The sequence below is a fragment of the Coffea eugenioides genome, chromosome 11 (genome assembly GCF_003713205.1).
Source record: "Coffea eugenioides isolate CCC68of chromosome 11, Ceug_1.0, whole genome shotgun sequence".
NCBI classification, from domain to species: domain Eukaryota; kingdom Viridiplantae; phylum Streptophyta; class Magnoliopsida; order Gentianales; family Rubiaceae; genus Coffea; species Coffea eugenioides.
The window spans coordinates 19,291,653-19,310,293 of NC_040045.1; the positions used below are offsets into that span (position 1 = coordinate 19,291,653).

General features: G+C 39.9%; 1 protein-coding gene across 1 annotated transcript; it reads right to left on the reverse strand.

Moving 5' to 3' along the window:
• Positions 1-13,754: 13,754 nt before the first annotated feature.
• LOC113752035 lies at positions 13,755-16,197 on the reverse strand. Its single transcript, XM_027296178.1, has 3 exons — positions 15,480-16,197; positions 14,931-15,420; positions 13,755-14,676 (listed from the first exon to the last, which is right to left on the reverse strand). Exons 1-3 carry the CDS (start codon positions 16,195-16,197, stop codon positions 13,755-13,757), a joined length of 2,130 nt encoding a protein of 709 aa, XP_027151979.1.
• Between the last annotated feature and the right edge of the window lie 2,444 nt (positions 16,198-18,641).

Consider the following 18,641-nt stretch of genomic DNA (forward strand, 5'->3'; position numbering starts at 1 on the left):
CTTGCTCATACAAACAAGAATTCTTAGAGAATGAGCCTCTCAAGAGGAGAGGTTCCAAGCGAACTACTTCCAAGTACTTTAGTTCCATGCAATCTAGTTCACAACATGAGTTTCGTTCACCCCGGGAGGAGATGGACTGTTACCGTGCTTTGTGTGCATATGAAAGGTATAAACGTGCTTGTGATGAGTATGAGAAGGAGCAAAGAAGTTTGTGTCAAGCATCTAAATCTAGGTCTTCATCAAGCAAATGAGCTTCATTTAAAGAGTATTGTGACAATCGAGTCATGGAGTCGAAAATTTCTCGAATTGAGTCAAAGCCTCGTGAATCGAAGGATGATTTTCGAAGTCGGACTAAAGAAATTTGTTGATTCTATGATGGGAGAAATTAGCCAAGTGATGAATTCATACTTTGAGCAACTTAATCAAGTGTCAACCGGTGGTAATAAAGGAAAAATTCATTCCAGTCTCTCGTTGATTGAAGAACCACATATGAACAAGTTGCAGTTGAGCCATGAACATGAGCTAGACAAAGAAAATCAACACTCAAGTGCAATAAGTGAACAATGGGCCGAGAAGAATGGAGTGGGCAAAGTCAGGAATAATTTGGCCTTAGTGAAGAGTAAAGAGGGAGAGTTGGCCATGTTTACAAAAGTTGAAAGTGTGAACATTTTGTTTTCTAACCGGCTAACATGTGTTTTGTTTTGTATCTCCTCTTTTGTGCAGATTAAACAAAGTCAAGTACAGTTGGTCATGTCATATTCCATTCCGAAGTCACTTGGACACTTTACGAGTTTCCATGAAGTTTGTGTGATAGCCCCACCTTTCCCTAGGGCGTACCCTAAGGATTACCGAACTGCCTGCCCATATCTCGGCAGGACTACTGAGCCGATAACACGCCTAACAAACCATAAGATGCAATAGGACTTCGATTAAACGCTCCAACGAATACAAGAAAAGTTCATGAAGGCCATAGAGACGTACAATCTCAGGCAAATACACTTAAAATACATGATTAAACACTTATAGATATACACTGGAATTTTTTAACAAGTTAACTTGAAATACAAGCCATAATATCCATACTTTATCAAAATACAATTAGGGTTTACTATTAAAGAGGAGCTTAATCAAAAGAATATCTATACTAGCTCGACTCTTTCTTCCACAAATCATGATCCCAAAATATTGTTCCCTGTAAGGAAAACAAAGGTAATGGGGGTAAGCTTTCGCTCAATGAGGTACCAACAGGTCAAGCAATTAGGAATCACGGAAGTACACTTGTGATCAACCACATAGAGATATCAAATAAAGAGAAAGGAACACCACAGTTAAACAGGAAGTGAAAAGATACAGATGGCTCTCAAGTGCCAATCTCCTTTTTTGTCTTACTTGATCCAACCCATTGACCCTCCGTCAACGTTTAAGGAAATGACCATGATCGTAGACCCCACTTTACACCAAATACCGTCCACCAAACATCCCCCTTACCGGGCCCGAATGCCTCAAGTAGAAACAGGAATGGTAATACTCGAGTATACCGATTAGTCAAGAAGATAACACTCCACTCGACAAATCAGGAGACCCAGGGTTCGTTACCTAATTGACCAGACCCTTGCCGGCTCGACTCGAGTAACTAGCCACAGGGTTTGAGTTCAAAAGTCACAGCAAGATCGTTAGATACAAGCCTCCAAATGACATCAAATCATGCACAAGTAATAGATTCAAATGTATACAGCAACCAGTCAAACAGGCGAGAGAAATGAGTGTGATAAAGTACAACCTTGTTTCGTCCAGAATAACAGAAGTCACAGTTATTCAAGTCACAAATTGCAAGTACAAGTAAACTAGTTATGCAACAAGTCATGCAAGTGGTACACTCACCAGTTCAAGCAAAAAGGACTTCAAAAGTTTCCTCCCGAGGTATGCCCTTGATCATCGGCACGTCCTAGAACAACCAAGGAAAAACAATTGAGACTCGACTCCAAAACCTAGTGAACAGAATTCACAATTGAGACTCGACTACGAGTCATATGCCTATCCAAGTGAACTACTAGTGCAAAGATACAAAAAATGCGATTTTGGGGCGAAAAGGAAACATGTGGACCTAGGGACACGAACAACCCAAAAGCCTTTCATTTCTATCCAAAAATCAACTCAAATTTGAAGGAAACAAGTATCCCCAAAAATTGGACAGCACTTCCCCGCAATTTCCTTACTTTTCCATCCTACAATCAATCACCAATCTCATCTCAAATAACCTCAATTGCACATGCAAATCATAAGCTATAAAACACACTTAATTAAGGCCACAATACCCTTCACATAAAGCCAATTAGTAGCTCCAAAAACCAACCACAATCAAATTAGAAAACCCTAAGCTGAAATTTATGCACACAAGCTAGAAATTTCTTTAGGCAAGTTAAACTAGCCTATAAAACCTCAATATTTCACATAGCAAAACTATCAAAACATGGACAACCCTCAAGCATCACATATGAGCAGAAAATTCACCATAAAAACTGAAAATTTCCATAACACCACTTCAAATCCATAATATTTCTCATAAAACTACATATTTTGCAACCCTAAACCACAAGTATGGTAGTATTATAAGCAAAAAGGGATTTCTTGGCAAAGTTACAATGTAACCTCAAGAAAGATGGTAACTTAGTGCTTTTCCCTCCAAAATCACTCCACCAACACCTTGAAATCTACCTTAGTTAGCACTTTTATGGAGTATTTTGCAAAACTAACGGTTGAAACTCAAGATTCAAGCTTGAAATTGAAGTGTAAAATGAAGTTTTCTCTCCTTGTTTTGCTCTTCAAGTTTCGGCCAAGCTAGGGAGGAAGATGAAGAAAATTTGGTCAATTTTTTGTTTAGTAAAGTTAAGTAAGACTTGGTTAAAGTCCAACTTCCAACTGGTTCGCGACACTTGGCCTTCCTAAGGTTTATGCTCATCTTCTTGTCTTCCAATGGTTAATCTATCTAGTTAATTTCTAATTATCTCTTAGTACTTTGTAAAATAATATCCCTTTATGCAAAACTTCACCTAGTCGTCAAAATTTATCGCACTTACCACACTAGTGGGTCCCACGTCCATAATAGGTTACTAACGTAACATAAACTAACTTAAACCAGGAAAATGATTTAAAAACTATACTCACTTATAAAAATATCTAGAAAATTAAGGTAATAAAATAAAATAAAGAAAATGCATGGGAGAAAATAAATTAAAAGCATATAACATAAGAAAATTTTTCGGGTCCTCACAATTTGTCTTCTAGGAGCTAAATCTCTTTGGTATCAATTCATGGAACAATGTCAATTCAAACTTGTCCACACCATTGGAGGATTGATTCGAGCACATCTTAAAAGGGAAATTCTAGATTTTACTTCTTGTTCTTTACCTATGGTTCATTCCATCATTTTTGCCTTATTTGGAGCATGTTACTAGTCCTAATTCTTGTCGTTCTTATGTAGATTTTGATGAGAAGTGTAAAGAACCAGCACTGGATTCTCAAGTTGAATCAATTGGTGGAAGGAATATTGAAGTGTCAAAAAGAGTTTTCACATTTAAATCTTGTTCTACACTGTGATGACCTAGAAATTTATTTTTCTCACCTCCCAACTATTTGCATTTTTTATTTAAATTATATTTTTATAAAGTTTGCATTCATTTAGTGATTTACTTGTTAATTGATAAATGAGTTTCTTTTACTTGTTTCTTTTAACTTTCGAGTGATTAATTTCTTAAAAATTGTTAATTTCATGAATTATTAGCGAATTTGGCCAAAACCCTGGAAGGATGTGAGGGCTCTAAAAATTTTACTAATTTTTTTAAAGGTAAATAATAATGATTAAAATATTTATATTATGTGCTTTTGCTAAATTCTTGGTATTCTCATTTATTAAAATGTCAATTTCCAACTAGAGCATGTAGAGACTTTAAACATAAAGAAAAATGATAGGATAATGTTGGTTGAGAGAAATCCAGTTTTGGATAAGACGTCGCATGAGAAGGCGACACAAAAGCGAGTAGGTGAGGTGGTCCCCTACCACACTTAAAAGGAAGAAACTAGACTTGAGAGTTCATTCTCCCTTTTTCCTTTGAGCCAACCAAAATTTTAGAGAGAGAGGGAGACTTGAGAGCTCTGCATTTCCTCCTCCATCTTGCTCTTGAAGATCACTTAAGAACCTATCACCCACCACAATTTTTCCTCTTCTTTTCCTTCTCTTCTTGTTGAAGGAGAGAGAGAAAGTCGAGAGAGAGAGAGAGACACCATCCATCTTGCTCCTTATGGATTTGTGGAAGAAATCACCCAATCAACCTAGAAGATTTGACCTTTCTTGAGGAAATTTGAAGGGTGAAGCTTGGAAAAAAATTTTGAGGTTGAATCACACTAGATCTAATTAGATCTTGAGGTAAGCACCAAAAATCACCCTTAATCTTTAATTTCTAGCCATGGGTATGTTAGATTAACTTGATTTAAGTAAGATCTATGGTAGATCCAGTAAATTTCTTGAAATTATATCTCTAGATGTTCTAGTGGTTAAAATGCTAGACGAGCTCTTAATTTGTTGGTTGGATTTGCTTCGAAATTGTCTTTAGATGACCAAGGGCTAATGATTGATGAAGCCCATATGGATTTGAGTGAGTTTTGTTGACTAAATGGTAGTTTTGTTAGTGAAAATGGAAGAAATCCCCATTCCCACCAAGTGTTTGATCTTTGGTTGAGGGTTGTTTATATGCAAATTTTTATGGTTTTTCTTGTTAATAATCTTGGCTAAATATTGTTTGATATGTTCATGGATTTGTTATGGGAAAATTGGGAAGATTTGATGGGAAAAATATTTGGAAAGTTCTTGTTAGAAAGTTTGCAAAATGGACTGAAACTTTGGGTGCATTTTCAGTCAACTTGTCAGATTTTCTGGTATTATTTGAAAATGAATTAGAGCCTAAATTTTATACCGTTGGAAAGTCCTTTGAATCTAGTTTCAATGCAACCAACGGCATTCGATTTCGATTTTTCTACATTGAGTTATAGTCGTTTTCCCGAAGCTGCTCAAAAGCCCTGTTATGTCAGAATTGTTGAGACGAAACTTATTATCTTTCTTTACGTGTTTATAGGAGTAATTGAAGACCGTGTTACCGATCCTAACTTGGATTCAGAGCTTTGATATATTGGTGAGTTTCCATACATGTTATATGTCTTGAATTTGTACACGTGACATTAATGTGAACTTGATATTACGATTGAGATGTATAGTGTTTTGAATGAGGTGATGATATATTTATCACACTCGTCATCCCTTTCTTGAATAATCTTGTACTTGCTTGAACTTAAGTGATCGTATTTGTGTTTGTACTTATGCTTGACTTGTAAGTGCTAAGTGGCAGCATGTACCACACTCAATCGGAGTGGGAGGTGCCTCTCATACCGTCTCAATGCCTCTATCTTGATTAAGTCAATTGGAGTGTCATCTCGTCGACCCTAGTGCTGAGCGGCAGCATGTAATACACTCAATCCGAGTGGGAGGTGCCTCTCATACCGTCTCAGTGCCCCTACCTTGATTAAGTCAATTGAAGTGTCATCTCGTCGACCTTAGTGCTGAGCGGCAGCATGTAATACACTCAATCCGAGTGGGAGGTGCCTCTCATACCGTCTCAGTACCTCTCTCTTGATTAAGTCGATTGGAGTGTTATCTCGTCGACCCTAATGCTGAGCGGCAGCATGTACCACACTCAATCCGAGTGGAAGGTGCCTCTCATACCATCTCAGTACCTCTATACTCGAGTATTACCACCACTATTTCTATTTGGAGTGCGGGCCCGGTAGGGGGAGTCGTTGGAAAGAGAATGGAGTTAAGTAGTGCTTTATTGGACTGGTTACATTACATTGAAAGTCAATGGAGTGTCGACTACGTGAAATAAGATCAACCTTCGTGGAAATTAGCTCTTGAGAGCCACCTGTATCCTACCCCTTGATATTGTTAATCTCTTTTTATTTGTGTTGAATTTGTGAACTTGAAGTGTAATTTGAACTGTTTTATGTGTATGCATGCCTTTTTGGGAACTTACTGGGCATTAGCTCATTCTTTCAAATTTGTTTTCCTTAACAGGAATTGAGAACCCGAGTGAAGCCGCTGTCAGTTAGGGTGTGATCTTGTTTCTTCTGTATTATCTTTTGGGTTGTTAAATTTTGAATTCGATATTTTACAAGCTTGTAAGATGAATTTTGATAGTATCTTTAGTACGTTGGATCGTATTTTATTAGTTGGGTTGTAAGTTGAAATTAGTTATGATATAAGCTGTGAAATTGTTATTTTACGTACGTTGGAAGTATTTTATTCGATTGTATGAGTGAGTCCTGGCGCGTGCTAGGCAGGCAGCCTGCCGAACCCTTTGGTTCGCCCTGGGAAAAGGTGGGGCTGTCACAGATGGTATTAGAGCTTTAGGGTTTAGATCTTTGTAGTGTATCCTAGGCTTGAAGTTTAGGATGTCGGACTGTGGGATTAACTTGAATATTACATGAACTGGAGAACCTACTGTATCTTAGTGGTTAAAGAGAATTGTTACTTGAGAGTTTCTTATATGGGATTGGTGGAAACAAAACAGAAAAATTATGTGGTGTTATATCGAAAGGAAACATTATGTGAGAGATTAGTAGTGAAAGATTGAAAGAGATTCGAATTATCTTTGTACTTGTAGGAATTGAAGGAATCGGTGCAAATATTGGTATTAGCTATAGGAGATAAGAAACCGGGATTTGCTAGTTAATACCACATATGATGGTTTTGAACCACAACAAAAGAGTTTTCAAAGGAATAAAATGCATTTTCCACCTATTTACCTACTGGAAAATTTTCGCTTTACTAAGATGTACTAGTTTTATTTTCAAACGATGGTTGAAAATAACACATATGTGTTCCAAGTACTTTATAACATACCAATCTAGACAAGTATGTGAATTTCACTTGATTTTTAAAACTAGAAATTGGTGAGCAATTGATGAGTTTTGTTGGATTTTTATATATGCTGGACTCGAAAAAGAGGTTGAAGTTTTCTAACCAAGTTTTCCAATTCTTGATTGTACACAGATATATTCTCGCACCTGAATTTGCCTATGCTTTGAACAAGAAATTCTTGAGTTTTTGGAAGAATTGCGAACTTGGGCTCTGGTAATGTAAATCCTAGACTTGATGAGATTTTGTTACTTTGATTGCTCTTCTTACGTTTTCAAAAAGCTTATCCGAGATTTGAATATGAAATTCTTGGTTTTCAAGGAGAGAGCCTATCTTCAGGGGTAAAAACTGAGAGAGCTTTGAAGATGTAGAGTGATTGCATCCGAGAGCCTGAAGTTAGTATGATAGAGGAGCAAGAGTGTACGAATGATTTCATGAATAGTTCTAGAAGTTCCATAACTGCATTGACTAAAGGGAAAGACAGCTAAGAGATAAAATGGAGAGACTAAAGTTTGATAAAGTGTAATGGTGAAGGTTAGGACATGAAGGATCTGAATGTTAGATCTAAGGCTGAATAAATCAAAGAGATTGAAATTATGAAGATTCTCGTGGCCTAGGCAAGTAAATCCCTGTTTAGGGTTTATTTCGAAGGTTGTTCGATTTGAAATTTGATGCTTGTCTTGAATGTGTATTGTGTTAGCACTGCAGACTTGCTTAATTTCTGATATATTTGGATTTGTTATTTGTTTGCTTGTACCTGTTGTGATCATATGCATCAATCTTGTGAAATCTGATAATTATACTTTGGATTATGATCGACTAGTATTACATTTATGATTATGTGATCCTTGTCCTTTTATACATACATTACCTTAGACTTGTGTGAGAAATGGAAATCGGAGAATGGCATTGAGGATCTAGATAGTAAAGGAGTCCGGTTTAAAGATATATGTTAAATACATTGGTGTCTAATCATGATGTGAGTTAGTCATTGTTTGGGTTGCGAAGTAACTTGATGATTCACTTTAGTCCATGGGACGAATGAATGTTAGCAATGATGACTTAATACTCTATTTACGCTTGAACATAATGGTATGTGTATGAAGATAATCCGGCTTGAAAAGTTATAAACTTTCACTTATGTGTTGGTGAAAGACTTTTGTCCTATGATTAGTAGTTAAGGTTAACTGATCCATGAGTAAAGGGAATGTAAATTGGTTCTTCGAGTCTTACACATAAGTTAGATAGTTTATGGGACGAAATTTAATCTATCTTTTGACAATGGAACCTGTTACACCTGACTTTAAAAAAAATAATGATGAATTCAAAAATTTTCAATTCGATAATATATTTCTTTGCCTTTCTACGCCTTTTAGATACTAATATTTAAACTTGCTATAAATGTGCTTGTAAAAGTAATTTAGAATTTTCGATCTTGTTTTTCTTGTTTAAGTTATTTGGGTAATTCTCTTGTACGGTATTTTCATGAAATTTGAGTTATTAAGATCGTATCTTTTATAAAAGAAAAGGTTTTAACCAAGTATTTTATGTCCTCTCCATCTTACCTTTCCACTTTAGAGTTAACTAAGAGAGTCTCTTTGCAAACAACCAGGAATTTAAGAATTTATTCTTACAAGCATTATTCTGAAAATTTTATATCTTTCTCTTAAAAACTTCAAACATTTTTTATTTTTGTTATAAAGCTATATTTTCTCTTTGTGGAGAGGAATAAACCCAAAAGGCTTATTATATCTTATGTAAGATTTGAATTTATCGGAGTAAGTGACTAGGGGACTATGATAAGATATTATTGAGTTTAAAGTTCATCCTTTGGTGTTTTGATATTTGTATACATTTGTATTGAACTGGATGTAATTTTTTTTTTTTTGAAATTATTGATTACTTGAGATTTCTTTCTAGCCGTTTTAAAAGATTAATAGGGTTAAGACTCAGTAGGACAAAATTACTGCGTTGTTAAGATCTTATAGAATTTGATATACGAGACATTAAAGTTCATTGAGAGTACTTAGGAACCAGTGGGATATTGAGGTAAGGATTACATGATTTGTTCTTGGATTGGAATACGTAGATTGATAAATTTCTTGAAGTGATTTTTATTACTTATGATTGGCTTATTATGAGGTAATTGAATTTGCAAAAAGCGTGAAAAGATTATCAACCTGCTCTTCATGAAAAGATTAAGGATACACGACTTACGTGATATCTAGTGTGGAATAGATTTTACAATTCTTAAGAGTGGGATGCAGAAGAAATATTTGGAGTTTTCGAGTTAAGGCATGAATTTCGAGTACGAAATTCTTTTAGAGGGGAGAGGATGTGATAACCCAGAAAATTATTTTTCTCACCTCCCAACTATTTGCATTTTTTATTTAAATTATATTTTTATAAAGTTTGCATTCATTTAGTGATTTACATGTTAATTGATAAATGAGTTTCTTTTACTTGTTTCTTTTAATTTTTGAGTGATTAATTTCTTAAAAATTGTTGATTTCATGAATTATTAGCGAATTTGGCCAAAACCCTGGAAAATGTGAGGGCACTAAAAATTTTACTAATTTTTTTAAGGTTAAATAATAATGATTAAAATATTTATATTATGTGATTTTGCTAAATTCTTGGTATTCTCATTTATTAAAATGTCAATTTCCAACTTAGTTGAATTGTTATTAATAATTGTCCGGTTATCGTTTGGCTAGCATTCAGTGTGAAATTTTGGAGTGGTGACGTGAAATTTAGTCTTAAGATGAAATTTAGAGCATGTAGAGACTTTAAACATATAGAAAAATAATAAGATAATGTTGGTTGAGAGAAATCTAGTTTTGGATAAGAGGTCGCATGAGAAGACGACACATAAGCGAGTAGGTGTGATGGTCCCCTACCACACTTAAAAGGAAGAAACTAGACTTGAGAGTTCATTCTCTCTTTTTCCTTGAGCCAACCGAAATTTTAGAGAGAGAGGGAGACTTGAGAGTTCTCAATTTCCTCCTCCATTTTGCTCTTGAAGATCACTTAAGAACCTATCACCCACCACAATTTTTCCTCTTCTTTTCCTTCTTTTCTTATTGAGGGAGAGAGAGAAAGAGAGAGAGACCAAGAAAGTAGGGACACCATCCATCTTGTTCCTTGTGGATTTGTCGAAGAAATCACCCAATCAACCTAAAAGATTTGACATTTCTTGAGGAAAATTGAAAGGTGAAGCTTGGAAGGAAACTTTGAGGTTGAATCACACTAGATCTAGTTAGATCTTGAGGTAAGCACCAAAAATCACCCTTAATCTTTAATTTCTAGCCATGGGTATGTTAGCTTAACTTGATTTAAGTAAGATTTACGGTAGATCCAGTAAATTTCTTGAAATTATATGTCTAGATGTTCTAGTGGTTAAAATGCTAGTTTAGCTCTTAATTTGTTGGTTGGATTTGCTTGGAAATTGTCTTTAGATGACCAACGGCTAATGATTGATGAAACCCACATGGATTTGAGTGAGTTTTGGTGACTAGATGGTAGTTTTGTTAGTGAAAATGGAAGAAATCCACATGCCCACCAAGTGTTTGATCTTTGGTTGAGGGTTGTTTATATGCAAATTTTCAAGGTTTTTCTTTTTTTTAAAAAAAAATAAAATAATTAGAATTAAACCCATGAGGTATAATCCTATTGACCAAGATGAATTCAAAAAACAAATTAAAGAATTATTAGAAATTTCTTTTTTTTTTTTGGAAATTAATTATTATTAAACCAAAAGAGGGAAAGCGTTACAGCACGGAATTATAGGTTGGGACCCTAAATCTGCGAAAAGACGGATAACCTAGGTTATCCAACCGATATTCACCCCTAGCCATTATAGGCAACCCAGCAACACTCTCATAAATACAGACCGAATGAAGAGGATGAGCGGAGCCTGTATTGGCCAATACATCCGCGACCTTGTTCGCCTCCCTATAGCAGTGAGTGATCTGAAGCCTACCCTGAGTCACCTGTTCAATCTTCTCCACCTCTCCCTTGATAGACCACGGACACCGGTAACTTTGGGATAGAATCCGCTGTAACAACAAGGAGTCCGTTTCAACCACCAAATTGCCCATGAAACCCCGTTGTACACATAACTGAAGCCCTCTCAGCAACGCTCTGGCCTCTGCTTGCATGCTGGTACACCTCCCAAGGAAGCCGGAGAACGCAAATACCATGCACCCCGTAGAAGTTCGTAGGATCCTCCCACCCCCACTCACTCCTGGGTTACCCTTCGAGCACCCATCAATATTGAGTTTGACCACGCTAGGGCCCGGAGCACACCATCGAATTTTTCGGATGAAGAAAGCGTCAGGCCGACATTCCACCAACTCGAAGAACGTAGGCCACTCCATCACCCGTTGCAACTCCCCAAATTGTAGACAATACGCATCCTTTAAATCCCGGAAGATGGCCTGGCAGACACCAACAGGATTCGGCACCGTTCCATTAAATACAGCTTTATTCTTAGCCTTCCACATGTGCCAGCAGCTGAGACTGGGTAAGAGTCAAAACACAAACCCAAGCCGCTCCGATTTCACCTGTCCGAGCCACCAACTACCCATCCAACCACGGACGTGTCCAGCAATCGGAGCCAAACCATACGTCGGCCCAAAAAACCTCCATACCGCAACCGCTAGATCGCCCTCCAAGAACAAGTGACGAAGGGACTCAACATTCGATAACCGACAACAAGAGCACTTTGAAGCAAGCTGAAACCCGCGCGTCGCCAGGACGTCATCCAGTAGCAGGCGATTAAGCAATAAGCGGAGCATAAAGAAGGACACCTTTAAGGGCAATTTTGCATGCCATACCTGCCGGAACAAGAGAGAAGGCAGCTTCGTCTCACGGATCTCGTTATAGGAGGAGGACAACGAGAACTGACCCGAACTCATCGCAATCCAAATCATTCGATCAGGGGAATTCCCACACGGTACCACCATCGCCAGCACCTGCTGGACCATGTCGATTGGCAAAATTTCTGCCAACCTCCACGTAACCTAGTCCCCATCCGCCAGCACGTTGGAAAACAAGACATCCCCCCTAACCTCCACTCTAAGGTAGAGGGCCCCATGCCCAGTCCAATTATCATACCAGAAGTTGCATCGACCATCACACAGGTGCCAACCAATACACAATTCCGCCAGCCCCCTAATATCGAGGAGACGTCTCTAGGTTGCTGAACATAAGGGAGACATGGAAATCTGACAGGGGTGGAGCCCCTTGCAATACTTGGACTGAAGGAATCTCGCCCACAAAGAGAGACCGTAGCGAAAATTCCACCACAACTTACAAGAGAAAGCCTTATACGTGCTACTTAGTGAGCGAAAACCCGCCCCACCTTCCTCGGTGGGGTAACACAAGTCCCTCCACCGGATCTAGTGAAATTTCTTTTTCTCGTCCCTGCCACCCCACAGGAAGTCCGCACATACTCTGTCAATTACCCGAAAGATACCTTTTGGCATGACACTCATCGCCAACAAATGAGTCGGGATGCTGGACAGGACATGTTTAATCAAGACAATTTTCTCTCCATAAGACAGAAGTCGTGATTTCCAAGAAAGCACCTTATCCAGGATCTTATTACACAAGTCCGAGAAATAAGCCTCCTTGGCTCTACCAACAAACACCGGGCCACCCAGATAACGAACCGGGAAATCATGTTTTCGAAACTTTGTTATCCTCTCAATCACACCCTTTTGAGCCACTGTTGTCCGAGGATGGACTAGGTAGCCACTCTTTTGCACATTAACTAATTGGCCAGAGTCGTTTTGGTACCATGCCAGGATCTGCATAATTCTCTTTAAGGACGCCGCCCCTCCATTGGCAAAAATTATAACATCATTTGCAAAGGCCAAGTGAGTAATAGACAGGCAATACCGTGGGACCTTGTAGCCCACAAATCCCGACTGAAATACAAGCGACTCTAAGCCTCGGAAAAGCACCTCCGAGCCAATAATAAATAGAGCGGCGATAATAGGTCTCCTTGGCGTAACCCTCTAGAAGACTTGAAGAAGCCATATGGCACCCCATTTATAAGCACAAAGAACCAGACATTGAAAATTAGCCTCCACACCATGTCAATGAATCCCTTTCCAAACCCAAATCGGCGCAAGACTGCGATAAGGAATCGCTAAGAGACCCTATCATACGCCTTAGCTATATCCAGCTTAAGAGCCAAATTCCCCCCCCTGCACCTCCTGCCCATATCTGATATCAACTCCTGCGCCAACAAATAATTATCCAATACGGACCTTCCCTTTACAAAGCCACTTTGGTGGGGAGAAATAATCCGAGGGAGCATGTCTGTCAGCCGCCCTACCAGAATACGAGATATAACTTTATTCAAGAAATTGCAGACACTGATAGGACGGAATTGAGAGAAATTCTTCGGGTTCAGGACATAGGGAAGAAGCACAATGGACGTCGCCGTAATAAAACACGGGAGCTCTGCACCAAAGAAAAAACTCAACACCACCCTATAAACATCTTGAGCCACCACCCCCCAGGCAGTCGTAAAGAATTTCCCTGAAAACCCGTCTGGACCTGCGGCACTGTCTCTATCCATCTCGAAAATCACCTTCTTGACCTCCTCCAAGGAGGGAGCCGCCTCCAAACCCACATTATCAATATCAGCACTCAGATTAGGGATCACAAGAAGAAGCTGGAACCCAGATACCGGATCGACTGAAAACAGGCGACTAAAGTGATTGACAGCTTCCTGCCCTATCCCGTCAGTATCCATCACCCACTCCCCCCTGGCATCCTATATCCTATGAATTGTCGCTCGAAAACGGTGTTGCTTGACTACCGAATGAAAATACCTGGAGTTACGATCCCCATGTTGCAACCACTTAACCCTAGCTTTCTGGCTCCAGAACTGCTCTTCAACAGCAAGTAGCCTATGCAGAGAGGCCTGGGCCCGTTGAACCTCCAAATGGGCCTCAATGGATAGGTTAGACTGTACCCTAAGCTCAGCCGCCGCTACCACCGCCTCTCCCTGTTTAATATTCTCAAAGATATCGCCAAATACCTGCTTGTTCCATAAGTGCAGGGCACGGGATACATTCTTTAACTTCCCCCAGACCACACAGAAAGGGGAACCGGACACCTCAATTTGCCATGCTGTCCTTACCACATCCAGAAATCCCACCTTAGAAGGCCACACGTTCAAAAATCGGAAAGAACGACACCGGGGGGTGGGTTTAGGAATGAAAGATAGCAACAGCGGGGCATGATCAGATGGAGCCCGCACCAAGTGGGATACAGAAATAGACAAGGAGAAATTTAGACACTCCTCATTGATTAAAAGTCTATCCAGACGTTTCCAAATGCAGGCACGCCCGAATCTATTATTACACCAAGTGAAACTATGACCAGAGAAACCAGCATCAAACAACCCACCGTCACTCATAAACCGAGACAGTTCAACTCCCTCCCCGGGCCTAAAGTGCCTCCCCCCTTTCTTTTCACTGGCTGAGAGAATAAGATTGAAATCCCCAACAACGTACCATGGCCCTTGCCCTGGCCTATCCCGCAATAGGCCCTCCCAGAGCCGTTGCCGGTCAGACATCAGACATTGCGCATGAACAAAAGAGACTAGAATAGGAGTAGGGAACTGAGGATGTGCCCAGCGAATAGAGAGGTGTTGATCCGACTCCCCAACTAGCTGACTAACAAAGGGGACCCTAAAGAAGACCCACAGATCCCTTGACGAGTTACACATAACAAAATCAAAATTTAAGCGTAAGCGAATAGATTCGACTGTATCCCTTGATAATTTGGGTTCACAGATCCCCACTACCGATAGTTTGTGTATGTGAATCAGTTTTTTTAGTCGTCTAAGATTAGGAGGCTTAGATATCCCCCAAATATTCCAAAAACATCCACTAATCATGAGATAAGACATGAAAAGAATTTTTGAGATTTTTTGGCTACCGACCTCAGTTCTCTATCCGATGGGATCGTGGCCCGAATTCCTCGCCCCTTCACCTTTTGAAACCTAGGATCGAGGGTGGAGACTTGGTCAAGGTGCAAGTTCTCAGTCACATCACGTGACTCCACCCCCCTACTGTGCTGCCCACCTAACCCCCGCGGCGAAAGACAGCCTGCACTAGTGATACTGCCAGTAGAGACACCCGTTTGCACCTCCTCGTCCTCTTCCTCTCCAAGGGCAGCTGGACCGTCACTTAAGACTGCCCCAGCAGCACCCACGTTCTCCTCTTCACAAACCACCCGCGTAGCAAGGTCTATGATGATCGTATCAGCCGCTGCAACAATTGCATTCTCCACCAGTTCGACAGCCGTACCCATGCTGTCCAGCCCCTGTCGTACCTCCTCTCCCTCACACCCATCATCCAGCGTTGCCCCACCAGTGTCCTCCATCGCAGGCTGCCCAACAAGGTCCTCACTCCCCGCAGGATTATTTCCCCCTGTTGGTGCAGGAGTAATCCCCAGCTCAGCTCCCTGATCGATCACCCCCCCAACGCACCATCGCGTGATGGCAGCCCCTTCCCCTCATCCGGTACTTTCTTCTCCCCACGAACTGGGTGCAGCTCTGGGTTTTTGACATGGCACTCGGACTGGCTGTGGCCTTGACGAAAGCAGTGGCTATAATATTTCGGCACGGTTTCTGGGTTAAGCGGCTGCCAAAACCCATGGACATCTCCAAGTTGAATCCAAATACGGGAAGGAAGCTCCTTCAGTAAATCAATTTCAACGCACACCCGAGCTACACTCGGTCTAGACAGAGCGGCGATCGCAGTATCGATGAACAGAGGACGCCCCAGACACGATACAATCTGAAATAAACATTGCTTATCGAATAAATGAACCGGAAGTTTGGGAAGGCCAAACCAGACAGGAGTTAGCGAGGATTCCTTGTCTATGTGGAAGGAAGTCGTCCATTTAAATACGCGCATCACACTTCCGTGGATATACCAGACATTTCGCGTCCAAATTCGCATGAAATCTGCCTCATTATGGAGTCTAATCAAAACATGTCGGCCATCCAGCAGGTCAAAGGAGTAAGAACCCTTTAAGTCCAGTGACAGGAAGAATTTTCTGATATCTGCCATGGCAGGTCTGGTGCGAGAGAACTTGCCCACGAGAGCAAATTGGAACGGTTGGGCTACAGCTTCAATGGCGTCGCGGGCGAAGGAAATTGCTGGTTCCCCACAATGGGTTGATAGTGTCGCTTCAACATGCATTCGATGCTGGGAAGAAGAAGAAAACAGGTCGGAGAAAGACTTTGCCCGGAAGCCAGGGGAGCCGGACGGCTGCCCACTCCCGCCAGGAGGCTAGGCACCCACTGCCGCCATTGGAGGTTCACCAGAAACAGCCAAGGTCGCTATGGTCACGTCGGCGGCTAGGGTTTTAATCACATAGAGAACCAGCTTTCTCTTTCGTTATTATCTTCTTTAACTATTAAACCAAAAAAATCGTTGTGAGATCTGAAAAAAATTATTAAATGCTCGTATAAAGGGAGACCATTAGATATTTTGTTTGATTTTGGTGTTTTACATTTTCTAGTTGGACCAAGGTTTTTCTTGTTAATAATCTTGGTTAAATATTGTTTGATATGTTCATGGATTTGTTATGGAAAAATTGGGAAAAATTGGGAAGATTTGATGGGAAAAATATTTGAAAATTTCTTGTTAGAAAGTTTGCAAAATAGACTGAAACTTTGGGTGCATTTTCAATCAATTTGTCAGATTTTCTAGTATTATTTGTAAATAAATTAGAACCTAAATTTTATACCGTTGGAAAGTCCTGTAAGTCTAGTTTCAAACGCAACCAACGGCATCCGATTTCGATTTTTCTACAATGAGTTATAGTCGTTTTCCCGAAACTGCTCAAAAGCCCTGTTATGTCAGAATTGTTGAGACGAAACTTATTATCTTTCTTTACATGTTTATAAGAGTAATTGAAGACCGTGTTACCGATCCTAACTTAAATTCAGAGCTTTGATATATTGGTGAGTTTCCATGCATGTTATCTGTCTTGAATTTGTACATGTGACATAAATGTGAACTTGATATTACGATTGAGATGTATAGTGTTTTGAATGAGGTGAAGATATACTTTATCACACTCGTCCTCCCTTTCTTGAATAATCTTGTACTTGATTGAGTGATCGTACTTGTGTTTGTACTTGTGCTTGACTTGTAAGTGCTGAATGGCAGCATGTACCACATTCAATCCGAATGGGAGGTGCCTCTCATACCGTTTCAGTGCCTCTATCTTGATTAAGTCGATTGGAGTGTCATCTCGTCAACCCTAGTACTGAGCGGCAGCATGTAATATACTCAATCCGAGTGGGAGGTGCCTCTCATACCGTTTCAATACCTCTATCTTGATTAAGTCGATTGAAATGTCATCTTGTTGACCCTAATGTTGAGCGGCAGCATGTACCACACTCAATCCGAGTAGGAGGTGCCTCTTATACCGTCTCAGTACCTCTATCTTTATTAAGTCGATTGAAGTGTTATCTCGTCGATCCTAATGCTGAGCGGCAATATGTACCACACTCAATCCGAGTGGAAGGTGCCTCTCATACCGTCTCAGTACCTCTATACTCGAGTATTATCACCACTATTTCTATTTGGAGTGCGGGTCCGGTAGGGGGAGTCGTTGGAAAGAGAATGGTGTTAAGTGGCGCTCTATTGGACTGGTTACATTACATTGAAAGTCAACGGAGTGTCGACTACGTGAAATAAGATCAACCTTCGTGGAAATTAGCTCTTGAGAGCCACCTGTATCCTACCCCTTGATATTGTTAATCGCTTTTTATTTGCGTTCAATTTGTAAACTTTAAGTGTAATTTGAACTGTTCTACGTGTATGCATGCCTTTTTGGGAACTTACTGGGCATTAGCTCATTCTTTCAAATTTGTTTTTCTTAACAGAAATTGAGAACCCGAGTGAAGCCGTTGTCAGTTAGGGTGTGATCTTGTTTCTTCTGTATTATCTTTTGGGTTGTTAAATTTTGAATTCGATATTTTGCAAACTTGTAAGATGAACTTTGATCGTACCTTTAGTACGTTGGATCGTATTTTATTAGTTGGGTTGTAACTTGAAATTAGTTATGATATAAGCTGTGCAATTGTTATTTTACGTATGTTGGAAGTATTTTATTCGATTGTATGAGTGAGTCCTGGCGCGGGTTGGGCAGGCAGCCCGCCAAACCCTTGCATTCGCCCTAGGGAAAGGTGGGGCTGTTACAGGTGGTATCAGTGCTTTAGGGTTTAGATCTTTGTAGTGTATCCTAGGCTTGAAGTTTAGGATGCCGGACTGTGGGATTAACTTGAATATTACATGAACTGGAGAACCTACTGTATCTTAGTGGTTAAAGAGAATTGTTACTTGAGAGTTTCTTATATGGGATTGGTGGAAACAAAACTGAGAAATTGTGTGGTGTTATATCGAAAGGAAACATTATGTGAGAGATTAGTAGTGAAAGATTGAATAAGATTCGAATTATCTTTGTACTTGTAGGAATTGAAGGAATCGATGCAAATATTGCTATTAGCCATAGGAGATAAGAAACCGAGATTTGCTAGTTAATACCACATATGATGATTTTGAACCACAACAAAAGAGTTTTCAAATGAATAAAATGCATTTTCCACCTATTTACCTACTGGAAAATTTCC